Consider the following 27,550-nt stretch of genomic DNA (forward strand, 5'->3'; position numbering starts at 1 on the left):
TCTGTTCTTACTCAGTTCTTTAAGGAGGTTGTCCCGAGTATTGGTGAATTGGTTTGGCAATTATCAACAGCAGCTTGTCTTCTGGTGTAGCCCCCCCAACATTTTAAACATTATGTGGTACAACCCTGTTGACAGAAATGACACAATGGCCGGCCCCTGAGATGACTAAAAAGGTGTGGATTTTGCTGCTTAACTCACACAACTCCACAAACACAATATTAATCAGCATGCCGTGTTTCAACTGGTGGGCCTGCTGGAAACATATTCTTGAAAAAAACATGTTTGGGTTGATTTCCTCTTTAAGTGGTGCACCGGTGGGCATGAGCGTTGCAAACTGAATAATGCGCTCCAGTTCAAGTCTGTCACCACGCGTTTGCGCACAAGAATAATGCAGCTCAGCCAATCAGCTTGACTGCGGTCAAGCTATGCAGCCTCAAGTCAAATCACCCGCCACGATTGCTTCTGAGGGCCAACATCAAAATAAAAAGTGGCTAAGGCTAAGGCATTGATATCCATGTACAGTCCTCCTTGTTGCAATTTTATTTTGAAGTTGAGCGCGTTGTGTAGTGAATGAACAACGGTAGTTGTGGCGGCTGGTTTGACTAGGCTAGCTCCGGTGCTAACACCTACAGTACGTTCGCTGTTAGATGGTGGCCAAACAGGTCGTAGGAGAGCCACTGGCGAAATGGTTATCTTAGTGTCGCTTTTACGCGGCTTTCACACAGTCCTTGCAGTCTGTGCTGCAAAAAATGATTGGGGCCTAGAGAAGTGCACTAAAGTAGTTCATCACACAACTGACACTGCAAATCAGAGGTTTGATTCATTTATCAAAAGGCCATGCAACTCAACTGTGTTAAATATGAATTTAACGTATTTTTTAATAAAACAGTAAATTGTTTTGTTTTAATAAGCTTCCATTGTGTGGCCCTGGTATGTTGTTATAATTAGGAAATAAAAAGTGAAAATTGAAAAAAAAAAAAGGATTATTCAGTTATTTTAAAATGACAGATCTACAAATATTAATTAATGATAAACCTTGCCCAGACGTGCCACAAATTCATCTATGAGGTTGGTGGGTCCGTAAAAAATGAGCACCAAATAACAACCTCTGGTGCTCATTTGTGGACCAAGCCAACATTTTTATGTGCACCCCTGGTTATATTATTGATCTAATTACCTTTGTCCAGTTTTGTCATCTAACATCTGTGGCCCTCACACGTTCCAAGTTTGGATGCACAATTACATTTTAATAAAGGTTAGTGATGGCACACCGTTGAAGTTGGACTTTTTGCACCATTACAATACTGAACTACCGGTAGCCATCCTATCTTCCGCTCCATGAAACACAGAGGTGGGCATTAGACAGGCCCGTCAGACTGGTCCGCCAGTCCGTCACTGATGGACACCTGTTTTGTTGACGAGTGACGATAGACGGAAAACAAAACAAAAAAATACGGATTAAGCACTGATGGAAGTGGGTTTTCGTCCGTCGGTGTAATCATCACTAAGCGGGTCAAGTACCAACGGACCTCCCAGTCCGTCACAGACGTACGCCCGTTTTGCTGACGACTAACAGGAACACGCTCCGCTTGTCTGGCAAAGTTGGTAAATTGCCCACCTCTGACGAAACCAATGTTAATACTCAGCAGCAGTAACGGCTCTTTAATGTATTTGCCTTTTAGGCCTTCTAAATGTGATCACTTTTAATGGTCATAAATGCAGCTGAAACAGGTAGCCTTCGACATAACATTTTAATATAAGATTATAATCATTCTGTTTTTGGCGGGAGCTGGGGTAGTGCACAATGTGCCCCTGTGATGCAGCTTCAAGCGTTTGTACTTGGGTGGGGTCGATTCACCTTATTAATTATTATTCCACGAACGCGAGATTACGTAATCAGAAAACCATGTTTGGACCATCAGGGCACATTGAACATATTGAAAAAAAAATGTTTGACTTGACTTAGACTTCAATAAAATGTTCCTCCTTGCATTACTCTTACTTTTATACTCGAAATCGTTTTAAAACCATCACTTTTATACTTTTAGTTAGGTAAAAAGCTGGAGTTGATACTTCAACTTCTACTTCAGACTTTTTACTTTGTATTCCCAATATCTATATTTCAACTTGAGTAATGAATGTGAATACTTTGGACACCTCTGGACAGCAGGAAAATAAAATTACAAAGCTACAAATAAGCACAAGAAAGGAGCGTCGACAGCCGCTCTAAAGCGGAGGAGGACAATGGCTCACCTTGGCAGCCAAAGTAGCTGTGCTCCTGCAGGTTGTAGAAGCCATCTTTGCAGGTGGCACAGGTGCTGCTGCAGGAGCTGGGCTTGCAGTGACACTGACCGCTGACCTGCGGTTGTACAAATGCTAAATTGATCAACAAATTCGGGGAAAATGTTGCACAGAAATAACGGCAACCTCGGAGCGAGCACATGATTTTCTCACCTGTGCACACTCGGCAACACCGCTCAGCGTTCCGGCGATGTTACACTCGCACTCTGCGCAGGACGCCATGCACACGCAAAGATACCCATGCACACACACAAACACACAGCCACGCACGAGCACTAGTCAGGTCCCAGCAACGAACGGGACATGAAGCGTTCAAATTGATCTGAAGTCTTACTAGAGCAACCGTCAAGAGCGTTGGGGGACAAGTTCCAGTACAGAGGTTTACAGCGGTCACAGGCTACGCCCTCAACGCCGTCACGACACTCGCAATGGCCCTGAGGGGACGAATGTCAGGAGAAGGAGCCAGTCAGTTTATTTGATTTCATTTCACCAAAACAAGTGCAAAATATTACAGTACAACATCTACTTTGTCCTTTAACAAGACTGACTGATATCATCAATGCCTTGATTATATTGCCTTACTATTACTGCAACAATTATTCTAATTGAATTACAACAGTAATAATCCAAAATATGGCCCGGGGGCCATTTGCAGCCACGCCATCCATTTTTCAGTGGCCGCAGCATATACTAAAAATGACATTTGTCATAGTAGTAGTGTTGTCAAAAGTATCGATCCTTAAACGCTGTATCCGAATACAGTATTAATATGTCATGGTATCGCTAGTACGATGCGTGTGCCTGCAGCGTCCACCGCATGCACTCTGCAAGCAGCGCAGCCTACCCGGCAGTCAGGAGAGTAGGGCTGCCAAGAACAGCTGACTAATCACAGTGACGTCGACAATCAAAATCATTAACAATTCATTTTAATGGTTGATAAACCTCCCTTCTTATTAATCCCAGAAACCTGGCTACACGCTCAGATTCCCGACGCTTCAGCGCAACTGTGCTTGAGGCTAACAGCGATTGCTGCTAGTCTTGCTATATCAGTGGCGATAATAAGGGCAGCAGCACACATCGTTTCATCACCAGATTATTATGTCCAATAATGCTCAGACAACAAAAGACATGCAACATGCGACCCTAATGAGAAAAAGTGGTGGCCATTAACATACACTGCACTGTGGCGTCCAGTCATAATTGTAATAAACAGGTGGGCATTCCATCAATGCTGATCCGTCAACCCATCACTGACGGACGCCTGTTTAGTTGATGAATGACGGGAAACTTTGAAAAACTGACGGACTAAACACTGGCAAAATTGAGTTTTCATTCATTACTGGAATCGTCACCAACCGGGTCAGCACCAACAGACCTTCTCAGTCCGTCACCGATGCATTCCTGTTTCGCTGACGACTGACGGAAAAATGCGCCGCCTGTCGCGCGTGTGCTTGTTCGCGAGGGTGAATATACTTTACACTGGGGTTTCTTTGAGCAGACTACAAAGACTATATATGCAAATGCATCGCCACAAATGCTCAGTTTCGACCTCCGGACGTCACGTGCATTTGTTTACGCTGGCAGGATAGTAGTGGCGGCAGATTTACAATGTAGAGAGCAGTGATAAAATTTGTGTTTTTCAGTCAACATTCCATCCAAGTGAATTCACATCTCACTCATGAAAAGGGCATAATGAAGTACATGTGTAAGCAAGCTGGACAGGTTGGATATTACAGATTCCTATCAAGCGCCAGGAGTGGTTTTTATAACTATCGCGACCGCAGATGGGACGAACTACAACGATGAGTCTTTGTCTTGGAAGATTACACGTTTATGTTACGGGCTATGTATACATCGACTTGCATGGTTTAATCTGTGACGCAAGCATGTTATTGACGAGGCAGTGGGCTCCCTCCCAGAACGGCCCAGTGGATGGCAGGACGTTTCGTTGCTGACGCGTTTCGTTGCTAACGCATTTCGTTGCTAACGCGTTTCGTTGCTAATGCGTTTCGTTGCTGACGCGTTTCGTTGCTGACGCGTTTCGTTGCTGACGCGTTTCGTTGCTGACGCGTTTCGTTGCTGACGCGTTTCGTTGCTAACGCGTTTCGTTGCTAACGCGTTTCGTTGCTGACGCACTCTCCTTGGCACTGGTGAGCGATAATTAATTTGTTTGTGAATTTTCCACAGAGTCAATTTGAAATAATGTCATGTTTTTGAATAAACGAATGGAAATCAATTTTTTAAACATTTTTATCTGATTCAGTAATTATGGTCTAACTGATTTTCAGATTGACTAGCTTCCGATTCCAGCAGTAGCCATGAGGGCAATGTCAGTCCAGTAATTATATGTTCCCTGTCTGCAGATTTGTCACAATTTAAGCTACGTCAGAGTTGTTCAACTGCATAACTGTTCAATTCTTCAATGAACACGTAAAAGAAAATGGCTCGTTTACAACTCCCGACTGGGCGCAAAAATTGCTGTTTTGTTCTCCATGCGGGGGATCAAGATGACAGCAGGGGTCTTCAATGCTGTTCCTCGAGGTCCGCTGTCCTGCCTGTTTTCCCTCTCTCCCTGCTGCAACACATCTGATTCAAATGATCAGATAATCAGCAAGGTTTGCAGAAGCTGGATAACAATTCTATTGAAGACCCCTGCCTTATAGGGTGAAAGGGTTTATTGTAGAACATCTCATGTGGGGTTCTGGGTGGAACCGTTCATAGATGGTTCTGATTTAACCCTTTATGTTGAGTTCTAGGTAGAACCCTCTGGAAGGGCTGCAAGTGGAAACTTTACAAAGGGTTCGAACAGGAACCAAAACTGGTTATTCTATGAGGACAAGCTGAAGAACTTTATATGGTTGTAGCCAACACCTTTACTTCAAAGCGTGTACTAAGTGACTTTTGGAGCTCGGGGGCATGTTGAGGCCACTGAAAAGGTCATTCGATCATTGGAATATTAATATTCAAAACAATTCAGTCTTTGCAATGCTGATAAAATGCTAAAAACTCACCACAGGAGGAGGAACGACGTAATTAATGGAACCAGCCGGATGACATGTGCCAGCTAGAAAAACACACAAACACACACACTCATTATTAAGTCATCATTATTAATCATACCAGAACATTTCATGTTATCAAGTACACTTCACTAGTGAAGACCTCATTTCAGAGAACATCAAAGGGCTCTTAATTTTTTTTCATTCGTTCATTTGTTTTTTTTATGGCTTTTGTACATTTGTTCTAAAAGGTCTACAGTAGTAAGAGAAGAAAACTGTGCATACAAAGGTATTGTAACCTAAGTGGTGTCCAAGCACTTTTGTACAAGAGTGTATAAATGTGATGATCAATGGTGATAATGCACAGTACTCATGTGATGATTCAGGACAATTTTACAGCAAGGTTGTAATAGGTTTGAATTCATTTTCATTTTTTTTAGGTTTGAATTCATTTTCATTTTTTTTTCAAATTCAGTTAGTTTTCATTGGTTTTCTGAGCAGGTTTGTTGTTTTTTCTATTATTTTACGTTTTAAAAAATATTTGGGGCTAATTAGTTTTCATTTGTATTTATTTTTCTTTTCATTTTGGTTATTTGTCGGGTGGAAGATTTGACCAGGTTAGTGATGATTACATAGACGGACGAAAATCTACTTCTGTCTGTGCTTAGTTCGCATTTTTTTTAGGTTTCCCGTCTATTGTCTAACATCAGCAAAACGGGCATCCGTCAGTGACGGACGGACCGGTCCATCACTCATACGGAATACCCACCTCTGCCGATAAAAATACCATTAAGGCACTGAAACAATAATCAGTATCATTAAGACTAGTAGTGTTGATAAAATCTTATCAACACAGCCAGGGATGGGTATTGATGAGTTAAACTACCTTTTTCTATTGATTTACCGGTAAAAAAAAAAGTAGATGGCTATCAGGAATGCGAATGCGTCTGTCGGCGCTGTGAAAAAAAAAAATCTTTTTAAACTGAAGCCAATGTGTGTACGCGTGTGCGTGCATGTGTGTGTGTGCGTGTTTACCTTGACAGTTTGGGAAGCCATAGGTGTTGCGAGCACAGCTGTCACAGCGCAAGCCATCAACGTTGTGCAGACACACACACTGACCAGTCACCTGATCACAGCTACTATAACGAGAACCTTCTGTGGAACACTGGCATGCTGCAAAACACGCACACACCCACATGCACACACCCACAGACACAGGTCGAGGTTATCAATTAAAAAGAGAAAAAAAAATACCGCCAAGCACTCACGTGTGCAGCTGGGGAAGCCATAGTAACCGGGCGCACACTGGTCACATGAGGCGCCGCTGTAGTTAGGTCGGCAGTGGCACTGACCCGACACCGAGCAGCTGGTATCGTATGAGGTGCGAGGTTCACATGTGCACACTGCAATAACAATTGAACATTTGATTTCAACACCTCAACATATGAAGCTCTCAACATCCTGGCATCAATGTTGTGATCTATGTCCTAGGTCCAAGTTCAAGACATCTGTGCATGTACTAGGTCTTGATTCCTTGCTTCATGTAGGTCCATGCAGTAGGTCTATATCAGGGGTGCCCATTACGTCAATCGCGATTGACCGGTCGATCGCAAAGGCATAGTGGGTAGATCGCCAGCCCATCATCCGTCCTCACTACTGTAATGCTACGTTCATGCTATGTTCACACCAACTGCGTTGGGTGCGTTTCTGGCGGCGTGTTTGAATTGGAGTCAATGTAGTTTGTGCGGGCGGGTGAGGTAGCGTGCGGGGCGGCGCGAATGATGCGTTTGGAGTGGTGGGATGCGTAGCGAAGCACCGGAAATCCGCCCATTCGGCGCGTATAAAACAAGTAAACTTTTTTGCCATTTCGCCTCGCGGCAGCCAATCAGCATCGGGCATACTACATCACACACAGCCACACAGCTTCCTGTTCACTCGGCGGATTTTTTTTTTTGTTTACAGCTCTTAAACTTTACCAAGACAGCAATATTGTTAGCATTAGCATAGTGTGCAAAAAAGTTGACTTGTTTGATACGCGCCGAACAGAGCGAATGGGCGGATTATTGTTGCTGCAAATCTGCTTGAGGCTGGCTATCAGCAGCTACTGTCCGGACTATGCGCCCCTGGCTGATTCCATTCAGTGCAAGTCATCAGAGTAAGGTAATTACAAAATATTTTTTGTTGTTGTATCGTGCTATATAGCTTGATGCAGTCATGCAAGGTACACCAGGATATACGGTACATTTAAAAATAATTCTTAATATATTCATAAATAATGTGTTTTGCATTTTTAGTAAGTGGTAGATCATTTTGACTCGGTCATGTCATAAGTAGCTCTCAGGCTGAAAAAGTGTGGGCACCACTGGTCTATATCATAGCTTTACATCCTGGGTCAATATCTTAGGTTCATGTCTTAGTCCCAAGTCTTGGGTTCATGCCCTGCGTGTCTTCGCTCCATGGGATGTGCGACTGAACCTCATTTTAAGACAGACTCGATGATTTGGTAAGTTGACATGGTGAAGTGGTGTGATGTGATGTGAATGCTTGTGTGGATGCAATTTTGGCATGTTGGGAGGTTGTATGGATGCATATTTGTGACAATGTATGTATGTGTGGCAACATCCAGTCCTGGCTTGTGACTATTCATCTTTTCTTGTGCTGTCTGTTGTTTCCGTTGGTGTTTGATGTGCTGTACCCTCTTTCCTTCTTTCCAAATTTTAAGACAAATAAGGTAACCTAACCTATATGTCCTATGCCCATGTGCTATACAGCTATGCAAGTTGTGAAGTATATTTGTCTGCCTCTTGTCCATGGTAGGTCCATGCCCTAATTCAATGTTTTTCAAACTGTGTGCCGCAGCATTGTCAGGAGATATTGTCAGGTGTGCCGTGGGAAATTATCTAATTTGTGCGCCTCTGCGGTATAGCGGCTGGCAGCGTAATCATGTCTTTGCTACATTGTAGTACTCTTCCATACCAGCAGGTAGCTGCAGCAGCAGCAGCCGGTAGCTAATTGTCTTTACAGACAAGCGAATTAGTTATCCAAACAGGCATCAATATGAAACATTAACAAAATACTTTTTTCTTTGTGTTTATTTAATTCCTATTCAAAATGTTATAATATAAAATCATTCTGCTTATATGCTTATATTTCATTTTTTCAATGAAATAAATGTGCCTTGACTCAAAAAAGATTGAAAAACACTGGTCTATATCACTGCCGTCACTAATTTTAGAGCTCCCGCGATCGACGGCGTCTGCCATTATGATTCGAAAGAATTCCGGAACATCTTCCGCGGGCTCATGACACACCACGTGTATATCCTGATGCATTTCAACGTTTCAAAACACTGCCCTAGTTTATATCCTCATCTAAAAACGATATCATGGGTCCAAGCCATATGTCTGTGTGCTTGGTCTGAGTCCTTTACCCATGTCCCATGTTAATATCCTAGGTCGAAGTCCCAGGTCTATATCTGAGGTCTATAGTCTAGGTCCAAGGCCATGGTCCAGATGTGATAGCATGTGTGTATTTGACATATAACCTTGACAATTGGGGTAAGAGTGGAATCCAGATTGGCACCGTTCACACCGAGGACCCTGGAATTCTGCTTTGCACAGACAGCGACCGGATGGGTCGCACACTTCAGGCAGCGAGCCCACAGAACTGCAACCGCACACTGTGGATACCACAAGAAAACACAATAAAAGCTTCCACCACATCCATCCATCCATCCGTCCATCCATCCATCCATCCATTATCTGCCGTTTATCCGAGGTCGGGTCGCGGAGGGAGCAGCTTCTGCAGGAAAGCCCAGACTCCCCTCTCCCCAGCCACTTCTTCTAGATCTTCCGGAGTAATAATAGATCTTATTTTCATAACTTATAAATTGTGAAACATTTCACCAAACACCAAAATCTTCTATCTTTTCTGGAGGGATCCCAAGGCATTCCCAGGCCAGCCGGGAGACATAGTCTCTCCAGCACGTCCTGGGTCATCCGTAGGCCCTCCTGCTGGTGGGACATGACCTGAACATCTCACCAGGGAGGCGTTCAGGAGGCATCCTAATCAGATGCCCGAGGCACCTCATCTGGCTCCTCTCAACGTAGAAGCGCAGCGGCTAGACTCTGAGTCCCTCCCAGATGACCAAGCTTCTCACCCCCCTATCTCTAAGGGAGAGGCCGGACACCCTGCGGAGGAACCCATTTCGGCCGCTTGTATCCGAGATCTTGTTCTTTCGGTCATGACCCTCAGCTCATGACCATAGGTGAGGGTAGGAACGTAGATCGACCGGTAAATTGAGAGCTTCGCCTTCTGGCTCAGATCCTTATTCACCACAATAGACCGATAAAGAGAGTCCACATCACAGCAGACGCTCCACAGATCCGCCTGTTGATCTCCTGTTGAATCCTGCCCTCACTGGTGAACAAGACCCCAAGATACTTGAACTACTCCAAAGGGGGCAGAATCTCATCCCCAACCTGGAGAGAGCACTCCACAATTTCTGACTGAGGCCCATGGTCTCAGATTTGGAGGTGCTGTTTTCATCCCAACCGCTTCACAGTCGGCTGCGAAATGCTCCAGTGAGAGTCGGAGATCATGAGTTGAAGAAGCCAACAGTACCACATCATCTGCAAAAAGTCGAGATGCAATACTGAGGACACCAAATCAGACCCCTCTCAATGCATCGGCTGCGCCTAGAAATTCAGTCCATAAAAGTTATTAACAGTATCGGTGACAAAAGGGCAGTCTTGGCGGAATCCATCCCTCACTGGAAACAAATGCGGCAATGCGGACCAAACTCTGACATCGGTGATACAGGGACCGAACAGCCCTTATAAGGGGCTCGGTACCCCGTACTCCCGAATCACCGCCCACAGAACTCCCCAAGGGACACGGTCGAATGCCTTCTCCAAGTCCACAAAACACATGTAGACTGGCTGGGCGAACTCCCATGCACCCTCGAGGACCCTGCCGACGGTGTAAAACTACAGTGCTCCACCTGAATCTGAGATTCAACCTCCCGACGGACCCTCCTCTCCAGCACCCCCAAATGAATATACCTTACCAGGGAAGCTGAGGAGTGTGATTCCTGTGTAATTGGAACACACCCACCAGCCCCCCTTCTTAAAAAGGGGGACCACTACCCCGGTCTGCTAATCCAGAGGCACTGTCCCCAATGTCCAGACAATGTTGTAGAAGCGTGTCAACCATGACAGCCCCACAACATCCAGAGCCTTTAGGAACTCCGGACGGATCTCATCCACCCCCGGGGCTTTGCAACCGAGGAGCTTTTTAACTACCTCGGTTACTTCAACCCCAGAGATAGGAGAACCCATCTCAGAGTCTCCAGGCTCTGCTTCCTCAATGGGAGGCGTGTCGGTGGAATTGAGGAGGTCTTCAAAGTATTCTCCCTACCGACCCATAACGTCCCGAGTAGAGGTCAGCAGCACCTCATCTCCACTATACACAGTGTTAATGGTGCAATGCTTTCCTCTCCTGGGATGCCAGTTGGACCAGAATGGAAACCCATTTTCCATGGCCTTGCCGAATTCCTACCACACCCGGGTTTTTGCGTCAGCGACCATTGAAGCTGCATTCCGCTTGGCCAGCCGTTATCTGTCAGCTGCCTCCGGAGTCCCACAGGCTAAGAGGCCCCCATAGGACTCTTTCTTCACCTTGGCAGCATCCCTTGCTGACGGTGTCCACTAGCGGGTATGGGGATTGCTGCCACGACAGGCACCAACCACCTTACGGCCACAGCTCAGATTGGCTGCCTCAACAATGGAGGCGTGAAACATGGTCCACTCAGACTCAGTGTCGCCTGCCTCCCCCAGGATGTGGGCAAAGTTTTGCCGGAGGTGGGAATTGAAACTCCTTCTGACAGGAGATTCTGCCAGACGTTTCCAGTAAACCCCCACAATAGGTTTGGGTCTGCCGGGTCGGACCGGCATCTGCCCCTACATCAGAGCAGACACCCCACCAGGTGGTGATCAGTTGACAGCTATGCCCCTCTCTTCACCCGAGTGTCCAAAACATGTGTGCGCAAATCCGATGATACGACTACAAAGTCGATCATGGAACTGCAGTCTAGGGTGTCCTGGTGCCAAGTGCACGTATGAACACCCTCATGTCTGAACATGGTGTTTGTTATGGACAATCCGTGATGAGCACAGTCCAGTCCAGTCCAGTCATCACTCGGATTCAGGTCAGGGGCCCGTTCCTCCCAATCACACCCTTCCAGGTCTCACTGTCATTGCCCACGTGAGCATTGAAGTCCCCCAGCAGAATGATGGAGTCCCCAGGGGGAGCGCTCTACAGCACACCCTCCAAGGACTCCAAAATGGGTAGGTACTCTGCAATGCTGTTTGGTGCATAGGCACAAACAATGGTCAGGAGCCGCCCCCCGCCCTAATCTGCCCTTTCGTCCACCTGCTCTGTGCCTTTCACCTTGGGCAACTCCAGAGTGGAAGACTGTCCAACCCCTCTCGAGAGGATTGGTAGGGCTCAAGCTGTGAGAGTCGGTGAGCCCGACTATATCTAATTGTAACTTCTTAGCCTCACACACCAGCTCGGGCGCCTTCCCTGCCAGAGAGGTGACATTCCATGTTTCTGTAGCCGGGAATCGTACCGCCAAGGTCCCTGCCTTTTGCCACTGCCCAGCTCACAGGGCACCCAACTCCTTTGGCCCTTCCCACAGGTCATGGGAAGGGGGACCCACATTGCCTTTTCGGTCTGAGCCCAGCCGGGCCCCATTACCAGGCACTCACCAACAATCCCCACCTCCAGGCCTGGCTCCAGAGGGGGGCACCGGTAAGCCGCGTCTGGGCATGGGAAAACAGGATTCATTTTTTTCAATCATCATAGGTGTCATTTGAGCAGTGCTTGGTCTGGTCCCTCACCTAAGGCCTGTTTGCCATGGGTGACCCTGCCAGGGGCATAAAGCCCCAGAAAACTTACCGTATTGTCCGGACTGTAAATCACAATTTTTTTCATAGTTTGGCCGGGGGTACGACTTATGTGTGAAATTATTAACAAATTATATTGTATCTCTTTCCTTTTCAACGTCAGCAAACAATACATCAAACAACCACAGGAGGGCGTTCTAAGGCTGCATATAAACCTGCATTACATATTGACTTTACAACGGGCAGAATAACATAGGGCTGGGCGATACCACGGTAAGGTGACGGCTCATGGAGCACAACATTTGATTTTTATTATAACATTTGACACTAACAGAACATTTGATGCAAACACAACATTACATAGCCTGCCACTCACATTGACAGAGCGGGTAGTTGAAGTAGCCTGGTGCACACTGGTCACAATCGAAACCATGGAAACCATTGCGACACACACCATGACCCGTTAGCCTGTCACAGGAACCATCCAGGCAACCTGGACCTGAACACTGACATGCTGTGCATACACGCACACATGCCCACAAACACACACAGAAGGAGCAAAATGGTGTTTAGTATTTGAAGCTCCTTACAATGACAAACAGTTGAAAGAAACACTGTTTACACAGGTGTGTGTATCTCCTGGGTGTCAGGATACATAAACCAATAAATCAAGTGACACCTCTTATTGCATTTTTGTCAATGTTTACATGTGAGCGTGTGCGTGTATGTGTGTGTGTGTTTGGATGCGCATGTTAATATTGAGTGTTACCAGTGGGTGGCACTGCTGCACTGTATTCTTCTAATGTAAGCGTTGCATGACCATGTCTATATTACAGTAGGAGCCAATACACAGCCTTGAAATCAATGAGGTTCTCACCCTGGCAGTTGAGTCCATGGAAGCCCGGTGCACACATGTCACAGTGGTCGCCAGTGAAGCCAGACTTGCACAAGCAGATTCTGCTTTGTGGATCGGGTCTGCACGAGTTGTCAATAGTGCCAGCTGCACTACACTCACAGTCTGGGCACAAAACAGAAGCTTTTGTTGAAACACCATACATAAGATCTGTTTGGAATCCAGTAGGGGCTTTGTTTTGTCACATACAACCCAAAACACAAAGAGACTCTATAGTTTTCCCTCCCACAAAATTTAACACAGAACATGCGACAAGACAGTCTTGGGGAACACAAACTTCGTGGGATACGAGGTGCCTTCAATAAGTGTTGAGACTTTTTTTAATTGAGACGCTTTTTTTCCCCTCAGACAAACTCTAGTCCCCTTGAAAGCACTCCCCTCCAGCTGCAATGCACTTGTTATATCATTCCAACAACTTCTGAAAGGCCCCCTGGAAGTTCTCCGTATGAACGTGTACACGACCAGTCGCCACTTTCATCTCCTCATTGATCTCAAAACGTCTGCTTCTGAGGTTTTCCTTGAGCTTGGTGAACAAACAAAAATCACAGGGAGCAAAGTGGACTGGACTGTAGGGAGGGAGAAACTGTCTTGATATCCATCTCGGTCAAATAGTTGAAAACATGGATGGACTTGTGCATTGTCCTGGTGGAAATGCCACAGACACGATTTGAAGCGCGCCTGCCTTTTGCCTTGGGCAAAATTTAGTACAAATTTTCTGCATGTTCAATTCATCATGAATAATTGTGTGCACTGTTCCCACGCTAACTTCAAACTGTACACTTATTGTCCCGACTGACGCTCGACAGTCCTTATCCATAAAAGTAAGAAATTTCCCCACCAGCTACGATGTTCTGACTTCCCTCCCCATCCCACACCTCTCATTGTCTCTGAGAGTCTCTGCCACCCTTAAAGTTTTTGTGCCAACGGAACACGGTCTGCACATGCAAGTTCATCCATAAGCAGTCTGAACACTTTATAAGTCAGCATAACTTTCTTCCCGAGCTTAATGCAAAATGTTATAGCGTATCACGCTTCTAAAATGTCTTCCCATCTCGACTGTATTCTGCAAAAAGTAAGCTGTGACGCATGGTTTAGTAGGGTTCGCCTAACGTCCACGTACAGCTGTCTCTTTCATCCTTGAATAATAAAAATTAGTATGTTGTCTCATTAGTCATATAGTAATGACATAAAAATTACAAGAGGGGGGATGATTATAACACGCCGTACATGAAATGTGACATAACTTGAGTATGAGGGACAATATTTGACTGAGGACCAGGGTTATTATAGTTTTGGATTTTTCATTTTAGTTTAGCTTTTATTTCGTTTGGACTATTTATTTCTAATTCAGTTAGTTTTAATCCGTTTGTAGGATAGATTTGTTAGTTTTTATTAGTTTTAGTTTGGGGGAAAATGCATAGTTTTAGTTTAGTTTTTATTAGTTTTAATTTTAGTTTTTTAGAATTTGATGTATTTGTCAGGTACGGCTTTTTTTTTTTTTACAAAAACAAGTGTTATTTATTCAAATAAAGATACCATTTGAAAAATGTATTAACTTACTAACAATGTATGAATAACCATCAACAAATAAAACATAACAGTCCACTTAAGTGCAATAAGGCCAAGAAAAGTGCAGTGCATTTATGCTGCTTCTAAAGTGAAAATGCAGATGAAACAAGCAATTTAAAACATAACATAAAAACCTGGCAATCGAACAGGAGAGTGCAGACGTGTAACATCAGAATATATGTCAACAAATTTAAATCCTTCCATATTGAAAGTGTGTGAGTGCGTGTGCGAGCGAGAGAGAGAGAGAGAGTGAGAGAGTGAGAGAGTTTTTTTTCCTCGAGCAATATGCCACACGACACCCGTCTCCGTGACAATGCATTTACTTTTGTCCGAGACACAATCATAATCAAAATAATCCCAAATGGGGCTCTGTCGTTTTCTCCCAAATTTCGCCATTATAATGTTGTTTTAGTTTTGTTTTATACCCACCAGACTTAATTGTAAACGCGTTACGTCGAGGTGCCGTACCGCTGTAAAACTGTCGTAAAACTAGCAGCGCTGTGTTTTACATTCTAAATGATCACAAAAGCTTACAAAGACGAAAACAAATGGTATTTTTGCTACGATTATCGTTTGTTTTAGTTAGTCTTGTGAGCAGACAATGTCGTTTTAGTTAGTTACCGTTTTTCAAAAAACATTTTCGTTTTTATTTTATTTTAATATGTGCTTTAATTGTAGACGTTCCTCTTTAATTTGAGGGGATTTGCGGTACAGCCAAATCAGGTAATGCTGTAGGAAATAAAACAGTTAGTTAGTCTATAGTTATATGCCTTTCAGTTTTTTTACGACGGGGTTCCGCTAGCATTGATTATTCTCGGATTAAACCGAGTTATCGTGAGAAACCAAACACCTCAGTTATGAACACAGCGATTTCCAGTCAGTTCTATTTCTAACGTCCGTTTTTAAACCTGAGATCTTGCGTTGGCTAAATAAAGACTGGAGATGGCTTTCGATGCTGACGCTTGCGAATCCAAACAGAGCAGGAAAAAACAGCAGCAATTGAGGCTGGATCCGCCCTACTCCAATATGATTAGCTGCTGCCTCGCTGGAAGGACACAGTCATGATGTGCTGCTGTAGCTATAGACGCTGCCGTAATCATGCACACCGCCATCTTGGATTAGCGCTCACGAGGGGGAAAAAATAACGACTGTACCAACAGAAAAAACGGCATTGAACCGAAATGGTTCGACCGATTGTTTTTGTCATTACTTTTTTTTTTTTTATGAATACAATACTTACTTATGATCTCTCCAGCTGGTTTAGCCTCACCATTGTTGTTGCTAGGATACGTGGGGAAAGCTGCTTGAGATAGACAGGCAGACAGACAGACAGACATGAGCAATTGATGGCATTCATCTGGTCAATCGTCTCATCCCAAAAGGAGACTTACGGTAACACTCCGGGAAGTTGACAAAGCCATCAGCACACTGGTCGCAGTTGACACCAGCGTAGTTTTCTTTGCAGAAACAACGTCCCGTCATGTCCTCACACGTCCCGTCCATAAACAGAGACTCACAGTCACAGGCTGAGTGCACATCCACACGCATGTATAAACACACACACACACACACACACACACACACAACATGAGATGGAATAGATAATTGATCTAGATTAGATCATTTTAGAATATAATGATGGATCTAGAACAGAGTAGGTCTAGCATAGCGCGAGAACAGCAAGAGGAACTAGACTTCATCTAGAAAAGAGTTGATCCTGCAAATACTGATTTCATTTAAATAAAGAGCTGTAGAGTAGATGGCTAGTTGTGAAAATTTAAATTAAATTTAAATTTAGAGAGTGCTAAGATATCTAGATGGAACAAATAGTGTATCTGGAATGGATAGTTTTTTGATCATGCACTGCTTCACTCTGACCGTTTGGAAAATCAAATAGCTAGCTAGATAGCAAGTTTAGCAATGAGCTTCGGCTGGGTACTAATGCCTGTGAAACACGCTAATGTTTCGCTCCTCACTCTGGAGTCAAAGCCTCCATCATCTCGCCTCTGTGGTAGCGAGTAAGCCACACTTCTTACAAGTATCGTTCTCACGAAGGGATTGCGGGTAGGGAAAGCTGGAGAAGCCATGCTAACTGCTACAATCGTGAAAGCCCAGAATTAAAAGTGCTTGTGTGACTGAAGAGTGACTTCATAGAAGTCTTAGTGGAATCGCGTGAAATGCAGAACGTATCCAACTTTGATCAGCGAAGTAGCAGGCAATTTAGTAAGTGTTGGAAGAGAAAATTCATACAAAATAGCCACACACACACAGCTAAACAGGAAATGTCGTGGCGTCCCGTACATCGGATGGGAAGAGTGGCCTAGAAGTGTGTTTTTCAAACTTTTTTTGAGTCAAGGCACATTTATTTCATTGAAAAAATCCGGCACACCACCAGCTGAAATTGTGAAAAAAAGCTTGTTTTAACAATGTAAGTGTTATATTGTTTATATAAGCATTTTTTAACCTTGAAGAATGACGCTGTATTAAAACGTCTAGAATAGGAATTTAACAAACACAAAGAAAAAAGTATTTTATAATGTTTCATATTGATAATTAATCATTGTGAAACATGGGCCTGTTTGGATAAACATGTCACTAATTCGCTTGTCTCTAAACAAAGACAATTAGCTACCTGCTGCTGCTACCTACTGGTATGGAAGAGTACTACAATGTAGTAACTACATGATTATGCTGCCAGGCACTAGACCGCACAGGCACACAAATTAGAAAATTTCCCACGGCACATCTGACAATATCTCACAGTTTGAAAAACACTGGCCTCGAAGATTAATTGGATTAGATCTCTAAAAACGATTGGATTAACTCGTATTCCACAAATGCAATATTTATCAGAATGCCTTGATTCAACTAGTGGGCCTGCATATTCTTCAAAAAAATATGTTTGGGTTGATTTCCCCTTTGAGTACCATCGTTTTTGTCCAGGCCTGTTTCATGAGTTTGTTTTAAAAGTAATTCTGTTGAATCACGATTCAAAAGTGTGATTTATACTCTGGAGAGAGTTATAGTCTGAAAAATACGGTAATTAGATAGATCTAGAATAAATACTTGGCAGCAGAAGAGATGGGACCACGTGACTTACGTGCACAGGCTAATGGTGAGTCAATGGTTGTGTCCGGCGCTTTGTAGTAGCCAAGGACGCAGCGCTCACAGTTGACCCCGGTGGTGTGATGCTAGAAGGGAAGCAACGTTGAAAACAATACAACAAAACAACAAAAACACGGCAAGCTTTAATGCCTGGCCTACTTGACAGTTGAGGCAGACTCCGCCCCCCCGGTAATCTCCGTGGATGTCGAGGCTGCCGTGCCGCTGAGCCACGTCGTTGTCGTAGAAACAGTCAAATGAGTGCCGGTGACAGTTGCATGCTGGGAAGATTGAAGACATTTTCTTAACTCAAATCTTCTGTGGTGGCCTTCACAATAACAGCCTCAATGTACATGCACATCCTGGTGGAAACAGGTAAAATGAACGTCGCTGTGAGGCTAACTGCTCCAGTGCCCCTGCTGTCTGAGATGCACACACGAGCTTCAACAAAAGAAGGGAAAAAATGTGTTTTTACTTTTCCATTGTTTGTGTTGTGTTTTTTGTTAGTTTTTTACAGGTTACTACTGACAGCGCTTTACTTCTTTTTACTAGACACAGATCTGATTGGCTGGGTTGGATCGGCACATATTCTGCATATTATGCAAAATCGGTGATCGGCTGTAATGTCATAATTTGCCCAACTAATCAATGACATCTTTGATCGGATGTGCATAATAAGACACTACAGCAAACACAATCTCATTCACTCCAGGGACGGCCTGTGTTGCTATTGTGAATAATCCAATGATTCTCAGCATATACGGTCAGATATATTTTTGTTGTTGTTTTTTTTCTTCAAAAATTGGGGGGGATTCCCCCATCATTTTCCGTATGTTGAATGTTATCAGTGTTTTTAGGAGAAATGTAAGGGTTTGATTGTTGGTTATATTTGTCTCCCAATGCATTTCAATGGGCGTCATTATAGCGGTGGTCAACTGTAAAGTAAAAAAGTTGTTTAAATAGATTGAATAGAATCGTAAGAACTTCTTTGTTCTTTAATTTCCTGAACTTTTTACTGTTTGTGAAATTTACTAAAAGCCCCCCTTTAACCAGTTATATTTAATTTGATATCTTTTATGTAATTTTTCACAAGAGCATTGTTTCTGAGAAACTATAAAAAAATACAATAATGCTGCAGTCACTTAAATCATGCAACTGAACACCGATTTATGGGCGAACCTAATGTTTTGTTTTAGAAGGATAAAATATATGACAACACGACACTGCATTTTAAGAGCAAGCAAGGAAAATGTATCTAATGAAAATGTATGTAAATGTATACACATAAAGCCTATGTAACCATATACTGTATTGTATGTGTAAATATTAGCGGGATATGTGCATTTGTGTTTTAGTTCCAGTTGAACTTGTTGGCTCAGTGTTGGCATTAGACATACTTAGCCGATTCTGACTTCGGAACTGGATCCGCACCAGGTCTAAGGTTAGGTGGCGGCCAAGGCAGCCCGCTGGGCCAGCCTGGATCACTGACCCCACAAAGGGGGAATGCTGCCCCCATGGGGTCCCAGTGGCCGCCACAGCTGGAGAGAATTGGGGGAAGGGCCCGGCGAACGTCCAGAGTCGCCGTCGAGGCCCATGCTTGCCGGCACGGAGAAAGTGGAGGGGCTGACCGAGAAGAGCAGCCAGTGGGGATCGACTGACATGGAGTGCACCCACGCCGCAGCTTCGGCGGCAGGAGGTGCAACGCGCAGTGCGCGTCCTTTCCGTCTTACTTCGTTAGAATCTGAATGATTCTGGGAGAACTGGAATGATGGTCCCGGTTTGACTCAATTACTAGTTATTGACCCCCAACCCTAAGAAGAACTAAATAACCCTCTCTGAGTTCTTGACAGTAAAAAAGACTGCATAAGGGTGGAATAGAATGTCACGTTCTATGCGTGTATTAGTCTTGATTGCGTGGGCAGACTGAAAAAAATAAATCATAATGCGTCTCTGGTATTGTTCAAGGAGCCGGGTCAAATGTGAAGGTGGGCCGTACCTGGCCTGCGGGCCGTAGTTTGGAGACCGACGGTGTAAAGCCTAGTTTTTACGCATGGTAAAAAGTGACTTCAAACATCGCCTGATTAAATTTCTATTGTTGGAATCAAAGACAGGACTACACTTGAGAAACTGTTATTCTTTCGTGTGTGTGCATGTGAGTTCAAAGGTCTGAGTCACAAATTTCATGAAGACCAAGCATAATATACAAAAGGCAACACTCACGTTCACACTTGTTGGCGCTAAAAGTGGTGGCCGGTTTCCATGGCAACTGGTGGTATCCAGGGCAACACTGGTCACATGATGAACCGCAGGTGTTATGCTGACAGTCGCACTGCAGCCTGTGCATACACACACGCGCACACACACACACACCCACACACACACACATACACACACACACACACATGCCCAATGGTATTTCATCCATTTTCAATACCGCTTACCATCATTAGGGTAAATTGAAGCCTAGCCCAGCTGACTTCGGGCGCAAACCTTGGTGGCACCCTAGCCTGGTCAGCAGCAAAGTACAAATACATTGTTACTTGACATCTCTGGCTACAATGTCTACGCCGTGTGCCCGCATGCAAAAATACATTTTTTCCTTACCTGCGTAGAAATGTTTTCCTTGGTATTCTTTAGTGAGTACCAGTAGTCATTTTTCAGCCTACTTTGTACTTATACTTGTACATATACAGTGGTACCTCTACTTACGAAATTAATTGGTTCTGGAAGAAATTTCTTAAGTAGAACATTTTTTAAGTAGACGCATTTTGCATGTAAATGCCCTAATCCGTTCCAAACCCCCCAATATTCAGACATAAATCTTTTATAAAGCATAAAAATGCATGAAAACATGTAACAAATACATGTTACAATTAGATTATTGCACAATAAATTAGAGTTGTGCATAATGTAAAAAACAAAGAATAGCGTAAGGAATAAAAATGATGGTCGTTTACCTTTTAATTGCTGTCCCCATCGCTTTTTGCCCTCTTTGGTTCATGTTCTCTCTCAGAAGTGGTTTTGCCTGGCGTTTTGTAAACAACTGATTTAATAACGTGGCGACTGTCGATACATTATGGTCATATTCTTTGGCGAGATCAAACAAACGCATCCCCCTTTCATACTTTTCTATTATCTCTTGCTTTGTTTGTATGGACAAAAAAACTATTTTCTCCTTTTTTCTTTTCCTAGTTTCTAATTCATGTAAAAACAATCGGAAGACCTCATGGCCCGAGGGGCGAATGACGAGGATGCTGCATCTATCTATCTATCCACAGACATAGAGACATATGGAAGAGGTCCCTCTTAGCCAATGGGATGCCAGGAAGATGCTAGGCTAGCCAATGGCAGAGCAGCTATGATTATTTTGTGTTCAGGAAACTCCGGAGCTGCGAGTAGCAGCCCATACAGCGAGTATCACCCCATACTTCTACCTTTCGTATCCTGAAATTTCTTTCGTAACAAGAGGCAATATTTTTCTGTTGAGGCGTTTCGTCACTTGAAAATTTCGTATGAAGAGATGTTCGTAAGTAGAGGTACCACTGTATATATGTATGTATATCTGTACTCATCTTTACACACCCCCAAAAAAACCTTGTTACTGTTTTATTTTGGATCATGTTCATTCCAGTTTATCATTGTTCAAATCACCAATCTGGATAAATCATGCTAGGACAGATTGAGTGATTTTGATTGTGTTTGGATGAGAAGGATAAACATATAGCATTCCGACACTCTATTGGTTTGTCCGTGATGAATTGGACCTGCACGTGACACAAATTAACAAATCAATGACTTGCCACACTGAAACTAGTGCAGTTGTATATCTTTGCCGGTAACATGTTCAAATGTCCGTGTCCCAACCGAGTCACAGCAGTGAGGAGATTCGTAGCCAGAAAAACCAGCCAACCATCGCACATCCCTGATTGCACTTGGAGGAGTTTTTCTAAAATCTATAACACTTTAGGGAGGATGTTTTTTTTTGTTTTTTTTGCATTGTGGTCATAGCTTGATAGCTAACGGCATGTTGTAGTGGTAGAAATGGCCCAACTTATTATCAGTAAGGAAGTGGCAATTGTCCCAAATCGCCATAGCTGAAATTAGGGTGCTGGACACTTACAGTATATAGTGGGGGAGGGGCAACTCATGCTGTACCTTTGTTGCATCACCTCGCCTGCATTTTAGCCCTGCCCAAAAAATCCGGACAACTCAGAGGATGAAAACGTGTTTAACGCTATATCCCCGCAATTCAGTACTAAACCGTTCTCAGACTTTGCAGGTTTTCAACACTTATCTTCCAACATATTTAATGTCTTTAGGAAGGGTGAAAAACACAGAAATGACTTTACACAGTCTTTAAAGCGGAAGTCAACCCAAACATATTTTTTTCAAGGATATGTTCCCAGCAGGCCCACTAGTTGAAACAAGGCATTCTGATAAATGTTGCCTTTGTGGAATAAGAATTAATCCACCTGTTTTTCGCCATCTCCGTGAACGGCCATTTTGTCACTTCAGTTGACTGAAAATTACATCACAGTGTCTCAGGGCTCAGGCAACGACCAATACGGGCTCACCTGTTTTTTTCTGAAGCTGAGTCATGATTGATCGTTATCTGAGACCTGAGCATTTGTGATGTCATTTTCAGTTGACGGAAGTGACAAAATGGCCGCCCCCGGAGATCTCTAAAAACGGTTGGATTAACTCGTATTCCACAAATGCAATATTTATCAGAATGCCTTGATTCAACTAGTGGGCCTGCATAGGACATATTCTTCAAAAAAATATGTTTGGGTTTATTTCCTCTTTGAGTACCATCGTTTTTGTCCAGGCCTGTTTCATGAGTTTGTTTTAAAAGTAATTCTGTTGAATCACCATTCAAAAGCAATGTCTGATTTTATTGGTTAATTTTCATAAAATGTGTACAGAATTTATTATTAAGATTCTTTTTCTTGCTTTTATGATTACATGTTTTGCATGCACAGAGGGGTACCAAAAATGTGTCTATGTTTGTGTACTAGACAGATGGACGAGTATATATGCAATAACTCTAATCCTCTGGCCGGCGCACCTCACCTTTGGCACTCTCGTGGGGGTGCTGCAGGTTTAATGGTACTTTGTTTCAAAAGGAAATTCCTTTGAATCACTTCATACAACATTCCTTTACCTCATGCATTGTCCTACACTCCTACACACACACACAGACTCTCTCTCTCTCACTCTCTCTCTCTCTCTCACGCGAACACACGCACGCACGCACGCACGCACACACACACTTAGCTAATGAGTAACACACGTGTGAGTGTTATTTCCGGTGGAATGGAGCTGGGGTTATAAAGTCAAACCAAATTGTTGTCCTGCCACCAAGAAAACAACATAGAACAGGCAAGTAGACCGACAGAACAGACAGTCCGAAGGGTGTGGGTGGGGCAGCCAGAGTTCTGTGAGCCTTTGCAAAAAGTGTGTGTGAGAGCAATGAGCACACATGAGGAATGAGAGTGCACGAGGTGTGTGTGCGCGTTTGGGTGTGGGGGTGTGTGCATGTGGGTGTGTGTGTGTGCGTGTGCGTGTGTGTGTGAGTGCTCAAGGCTCAAGTTATGTGTTAGTGTGTGCAAGGTCTGTTTGTGTGGTGTGTGCCAAAGAGAGTATGCACAAACTGTGTGTGTAATTCCCACTATTGTGGTTAACGGTGTCTAATTGATATTCTCCCAAATAAAGGCCTCCCCTCTAAAAGGGTTTTCCCAGAGTTCAGTTCAGTAAGCCAATTGTGCTTTGTGCGTTTGTGTTCTTACTTGTAAGGGTCGTTGAGGTCCTGTGCACTACATGCTTCAGCATGTCCATTACACACACAGCGTCCACCAATGCTGATGTCCTTGATACTGTAGTAGTACTGTACACACACACACACACACACACACACACACACACACACACACACACACACACACACACACCAGGTGAGAACCAACGATCCATTGCAGCAACAGGAATATACAAAGGTACATTCAAGTTGGAACCAGTGGTGGGTCTACACCAATTATAATGAGGGGAGCCAGCCGGGACCAGGGGTATTGTCAGAGGGATTCCACATTCAACTTGCTTCTGGTTAACCTTACCACACCACAAAACCAAGCCAGCCCGCAACAGTAGCTTATCATAAGAAATGTTTTTGGTTATTTATAGACTTGGTTATGGAAATGTTGGGTATTGCTCTCCAATATTTTCGTCTGTGGAGAGCCGTAGAGAGCCTAACTTGAATACAGTGATTCCTTTGCGGTGTTTTCACAGTATTATCTATGGCAAAAATGACACAGTGTGTATATAGACACATACAGTGTATAAATTTGTATTGTCTGGCGCGCAACTCGCCGGAAATACACCAGCAGAGAGGTAAACAATCATGGCAAAATTCAGAGGCGCAATGCACACTTTTGGAACGCGGAGGAAAGCGACTGAATTATTCCTGTGGAGCTGAACATGAATATAATGTTTTATTGACACTAGTAAGTAACAAGCGGAAATGATGTCTATTCGCGTCACGACATCCGTGCGTCGCCGTTTCAATCGGTTTATTCAAATGCGGCCGTACCTCTGTCCACTCACGCCTGTAAACGCGTTTTGCTGAATATTTCAAAAATCGGAATTCTGACCTTAACCCGTATATTGACTGCATGTAAACGTAGTCAATGAAGCAGAGACTGAGACAGAGCCAGAGAGCGTTAAAGGCCGTATCTGACTGAGGGGCGAAGGCTTGCTAGTGTTGGCGAAGGTAACGAATGTTGTTTTCCATCAGGGTTCATTCAAGGCTATAAAAGGGCGCAAGGACGTTTCCGAGAAATTCGCAAACAGTGGTAATAGCCCCAAGCAGTTTTTCTTGTTGCTGTCAAATTTTGAACATGGTCGCAAACAGTTTTTCTTGTCACAAAGTAACTTGGAAGATGTTCACAATTTGATGTGAACACGACAAATGGGTTCTCCTTGGGCTTTAGTCCCAGTCCTCTTGAGAAGGGTTGGACACTCTTCCACTCCGGATTTTGCTCACAGTGAGAGGTGCAGGTGTGAGCATATGTATTGCCCCCCAACTTGGGGCCCGTTTGTTAGAGTTCACCCCAGTGGACGAGACGTTAGGCCTTCGGGTGGAGGGACGGATCCTGACTGTTGTTTGTGCCGATGCAGCAAACAGCAGTTCCCACTCTTTTTGGAGTCCTTGGAGGGTGTGCTGGAAAGTGCTCCCCCTAGGGACTTCATTGTTCTACTGGAGGACTTCAATGCTCACGTGGGCAATGACAGTAATCACTGCAGGGGCGTGATTAGGAGGAACGGCCCACCCAATCAGAACTCAAGCGTAATTGTTCTGGACTTCTGTGCTCCTGTGCTTGGTGTTCTGTGCATAGCGAACACCAGGTTCAAACATGAGGGTCTCCATACACTTTTTGTGCACTTGGCACCAGGACACCCTTGGCCGCAGTTCGATGATCAGCTTTAGTCGTGTCATCGGATTTGCGGCCGCATGTTTTGGACACTTGGGTGAAGACAGGGGCAGAGCTGTCAATTGATTACCACCTGGTGATGTGTTGGCGCCGAGGGTAGGGGAAGATGCTGGTCCGACCGTGCAGCAGACCCAAACATATTGTGAGGGTTTGCTGGGAGGAATGGCAGAAGTCGGAAAGTGTTTCAACTACCACCTCCGGCAGAATTTTGCCCATGTCCCGGGAAGGTGGGGGACAATGAGTCAGAGTGGACTATGTTTTGTGCCTCCGATGTTGCGCCGGCTGATCCCAACTGTGGCTGCCGTGGCGGCAATCTCCAAACCCGCTGATGTACACCAGCGGAAAGGTATGCTGTCAAACTTAAGAAGGAGTCCTATCGAGCCTTTTTGCCCAGTGGGACTCTGGAGGCCGCTGACAAGTAACGGCTGGTCAAGCGGATTGCAGCTTTAGCGGTCGCTGAGACAAAATCATTTTGTGACAGAATTTCATCCCCGACCTGGAGATGGCACTCAACTATTTTCGACTGAGGACCAGGGTCTCGTATTTGGAGGTGTTGATTTTCATTCTTCATTCTTTTTGGACAAATCACATGAAATTCTCTGTTCTTTAATTTCATGAACTTTTTACTGTTTGTGAACTTTACCATGAATTACTCAAAGGGCTGTTTTTAACCATTATATTTATTTCAATATTTTTTTTGTATTATTATTTAGTATTATTTTTCACAAGAGCTTATTTTTGAGATGTTCAAGACAATACAATAATGCAGCTGTTTCTAAAAGCAAGATACTGAACACCAATTGATGGGATAACCTAATGTCTTTCTTTAGAAAGGAAATATATATGACAGGCACACCGCTGCAGTTTAAGGGCAAACAAGGAAAGTCTATCTAATCTAAGCAGCCTATGTAACCATATGCTGTATGTGTACAACATATATGTATATGCTGCAGCTGTGTATGCTATATGCTAAGTATTAGCTGAATATGTGCATTTGTGTTTTGAACTCATTGGCCCGATGTTGGCATTAGACGTACTTAGCCGATTCTGACTTTGGGTCATGAGCCGCATCGCGTCAGTTCTATCGCTAGGCGTCGGCCGAATGAACCAGCCGGGCAGGCCCGAGCAGGATCACAGACGCCGCAAAGGGCGACTGCTGCCACTGCGGTATCCCAGCGGCGGCCGCAGCTGTGGAGATCCATGGAAGGGCCCGGCACACGCCCAGAGTCGCCGGCGCCGCGGCCCAAGCTTGCCAACCAATGCGAAGAGAGCGGAGGGGCTGACCGAGAGGAGCACAAGGGCGAGCTTCCGTGCTATTGCGACGCAGCTTCGGCTGGAGGAGGGGCTGTGCCGTGTGCACACTTTTTATTTTTTTTAATCAGTACTATTTCTTGTGCTTCTTCCGTGCAGCTAACTAGGAATTGAAATTTAGCACCGACATTCTAAAATCTGAACGGTTCCGGAAGAACCGGAATGATGGTGCCGGTTCCACTCGATTCCCGGTTCTCGGTGCCCGACCCTAGAGAACATGCAAGCTCCTAGGTTAGCGTTCTGTGCTATCCGCTAACGACTGATGTCCATACCCGGCGTGTGACGGTGGGATCTCGCAGGGCTTTCCCCATCAAATGTCCGAGGAGCGTGTTGGTGCGCAGGAAGCGCAGGCGGATATTGGTTGCCTTGGTGAAGTCACGCAGCACAGGGGAGTAGGAAAAGTTCATCGCTCCGGGTCGCCCGTTCACCAGAGACACCACGATCTGTGAAATAGAATAAATAAATAAATAAAAGTAGGTCTAGGTAAATAAATATTCATTAACTTCACTGCTATTGATGTATTTATTTGTCTTTTCTCAGTCCAGGAATTTTATTTTTTTTTCATTTTTTTCTTCAAAATAGTAGGGTTGGGCTGCTTGATTATGAAAAAAAATAGTAATCACGATAATTTGGGGATTAATTGAAATCACGATTATTCAAACGATCATTTATTTTTGGGTACAAAACACATAAAAATGTAAATGTAAAAAATATAAAGACAAATAGATTTCTTGGAAACACTATAATTATGTAACTTCCCTTTGGACCAAACAAAATGTATAAAATTAGTCATTATGAATTGTTTTAAAAAAGGTGCAAAATTAATAATCTTTTTTTACGATGATGGCAATTTTGTAATCGTGGAGTGTAATAATCTTAATTGTAATTGGATGGCTTCAATATGGCTTATTCCTTAATACTTGAAATTGAATTATGTTTTAAGTTGTCAAGGAACTCTAT

General features: G+C 44.0%; 1 protein-coding gene across 5 annotated transcripts in view; it reads right to left on the bottom strand.

Moving 5' to 3' along the window:
- lama5 (laminin, alpha 5) overlaps positions 1 to 27,550 on the bottom strand; it is a 152,950-nt gene that overhangs the window by 86,273 nt on the left and 39,127 nt on the right. For 3 of the 5 annotated variants that reach the window (XM_086046434.1, XM_086046450.1, XM_086046460.1), the window contains 16 exons: positions 26,863 to 27,033; positions 23,582 to 23,679; positions 20,013 to 20,128; positions 17,955 to 18,073; positions 17,791 to 17,881; positions 16,082 to 16,216; positions 15,931 to 15,993; positions 13,086 to 13,226; positions 12,585 to 12,722; positions 8,845 to 8,979; positions 6,569 to 6,703; positions 6,336 to 6,473; positions 5,313 to 5,365; positions 2,636 to 2,735; positions 2,455 to 2,507; positions 2,254 to 2,359 (listed from right to left, as the gene is read on the bottom strand). In XM_086046434.1, the coding sequence (XP_085902560.1) occupies positions 2,254 to 2,359; positions 2,455 to 2,507; positions 2,636 to 2,735; positions 5,313 to 5,365; positions 6,336 to 6,473; positions 6,569 to 6,703; positions 8,845 to 8,979; positions 12,585 to 12,722; positions 13,086 to 13,226; positions 15,931 to 15,993; positions 16,082 to 16,216; positions 17,791 to 17,881; positions 17,955 to 18,073; positions 20,013 to 20,128; positions 23,582 to 23,679; positions 26,863 to 27,033 (1,792 nt within the window). The remainder of the gene's footprint in view (positions 1 to 2,253; positions 2,360 to 2,454; positions 2,508 to 2,635; positions 2,736 to 5,312; positions 5,366 to 6,335; positions 6,474 to 6,568; positions 6,704 to 8,844; positions 8,980 to 12,584; positions 12,723 to 13,085; positions 13,227 to 15,930; positions 15,994 to 16,081; positions 16,217 to 17,790; positions 17,882 to 17,954; positions 18,074 to 20,012; positions 20,129 to 23,581; positions 23,680 to 26,862; positions 27,034 to 27,550) is intronic. The other 2 variants (XM_086046469.1, XM_086046442.1) reach the window with 1 other exon arrangement.

The sequence above is a fragment of the Filicampus tigris genome, chromosome 1 (assembly GCF_054856515.1).
Source record: "Filicampus tigris isolate MCC_2025a chromosome 1, RoL_Ftig_1.0, whole genome shotgun sequence".
NCBI classification, from domain to species: Eukaryota; Metazoa; Chordata; class Actinopteri; order Syngnathiformes; family Syngnathidae; genus Filicampus; species Filicampus tigris.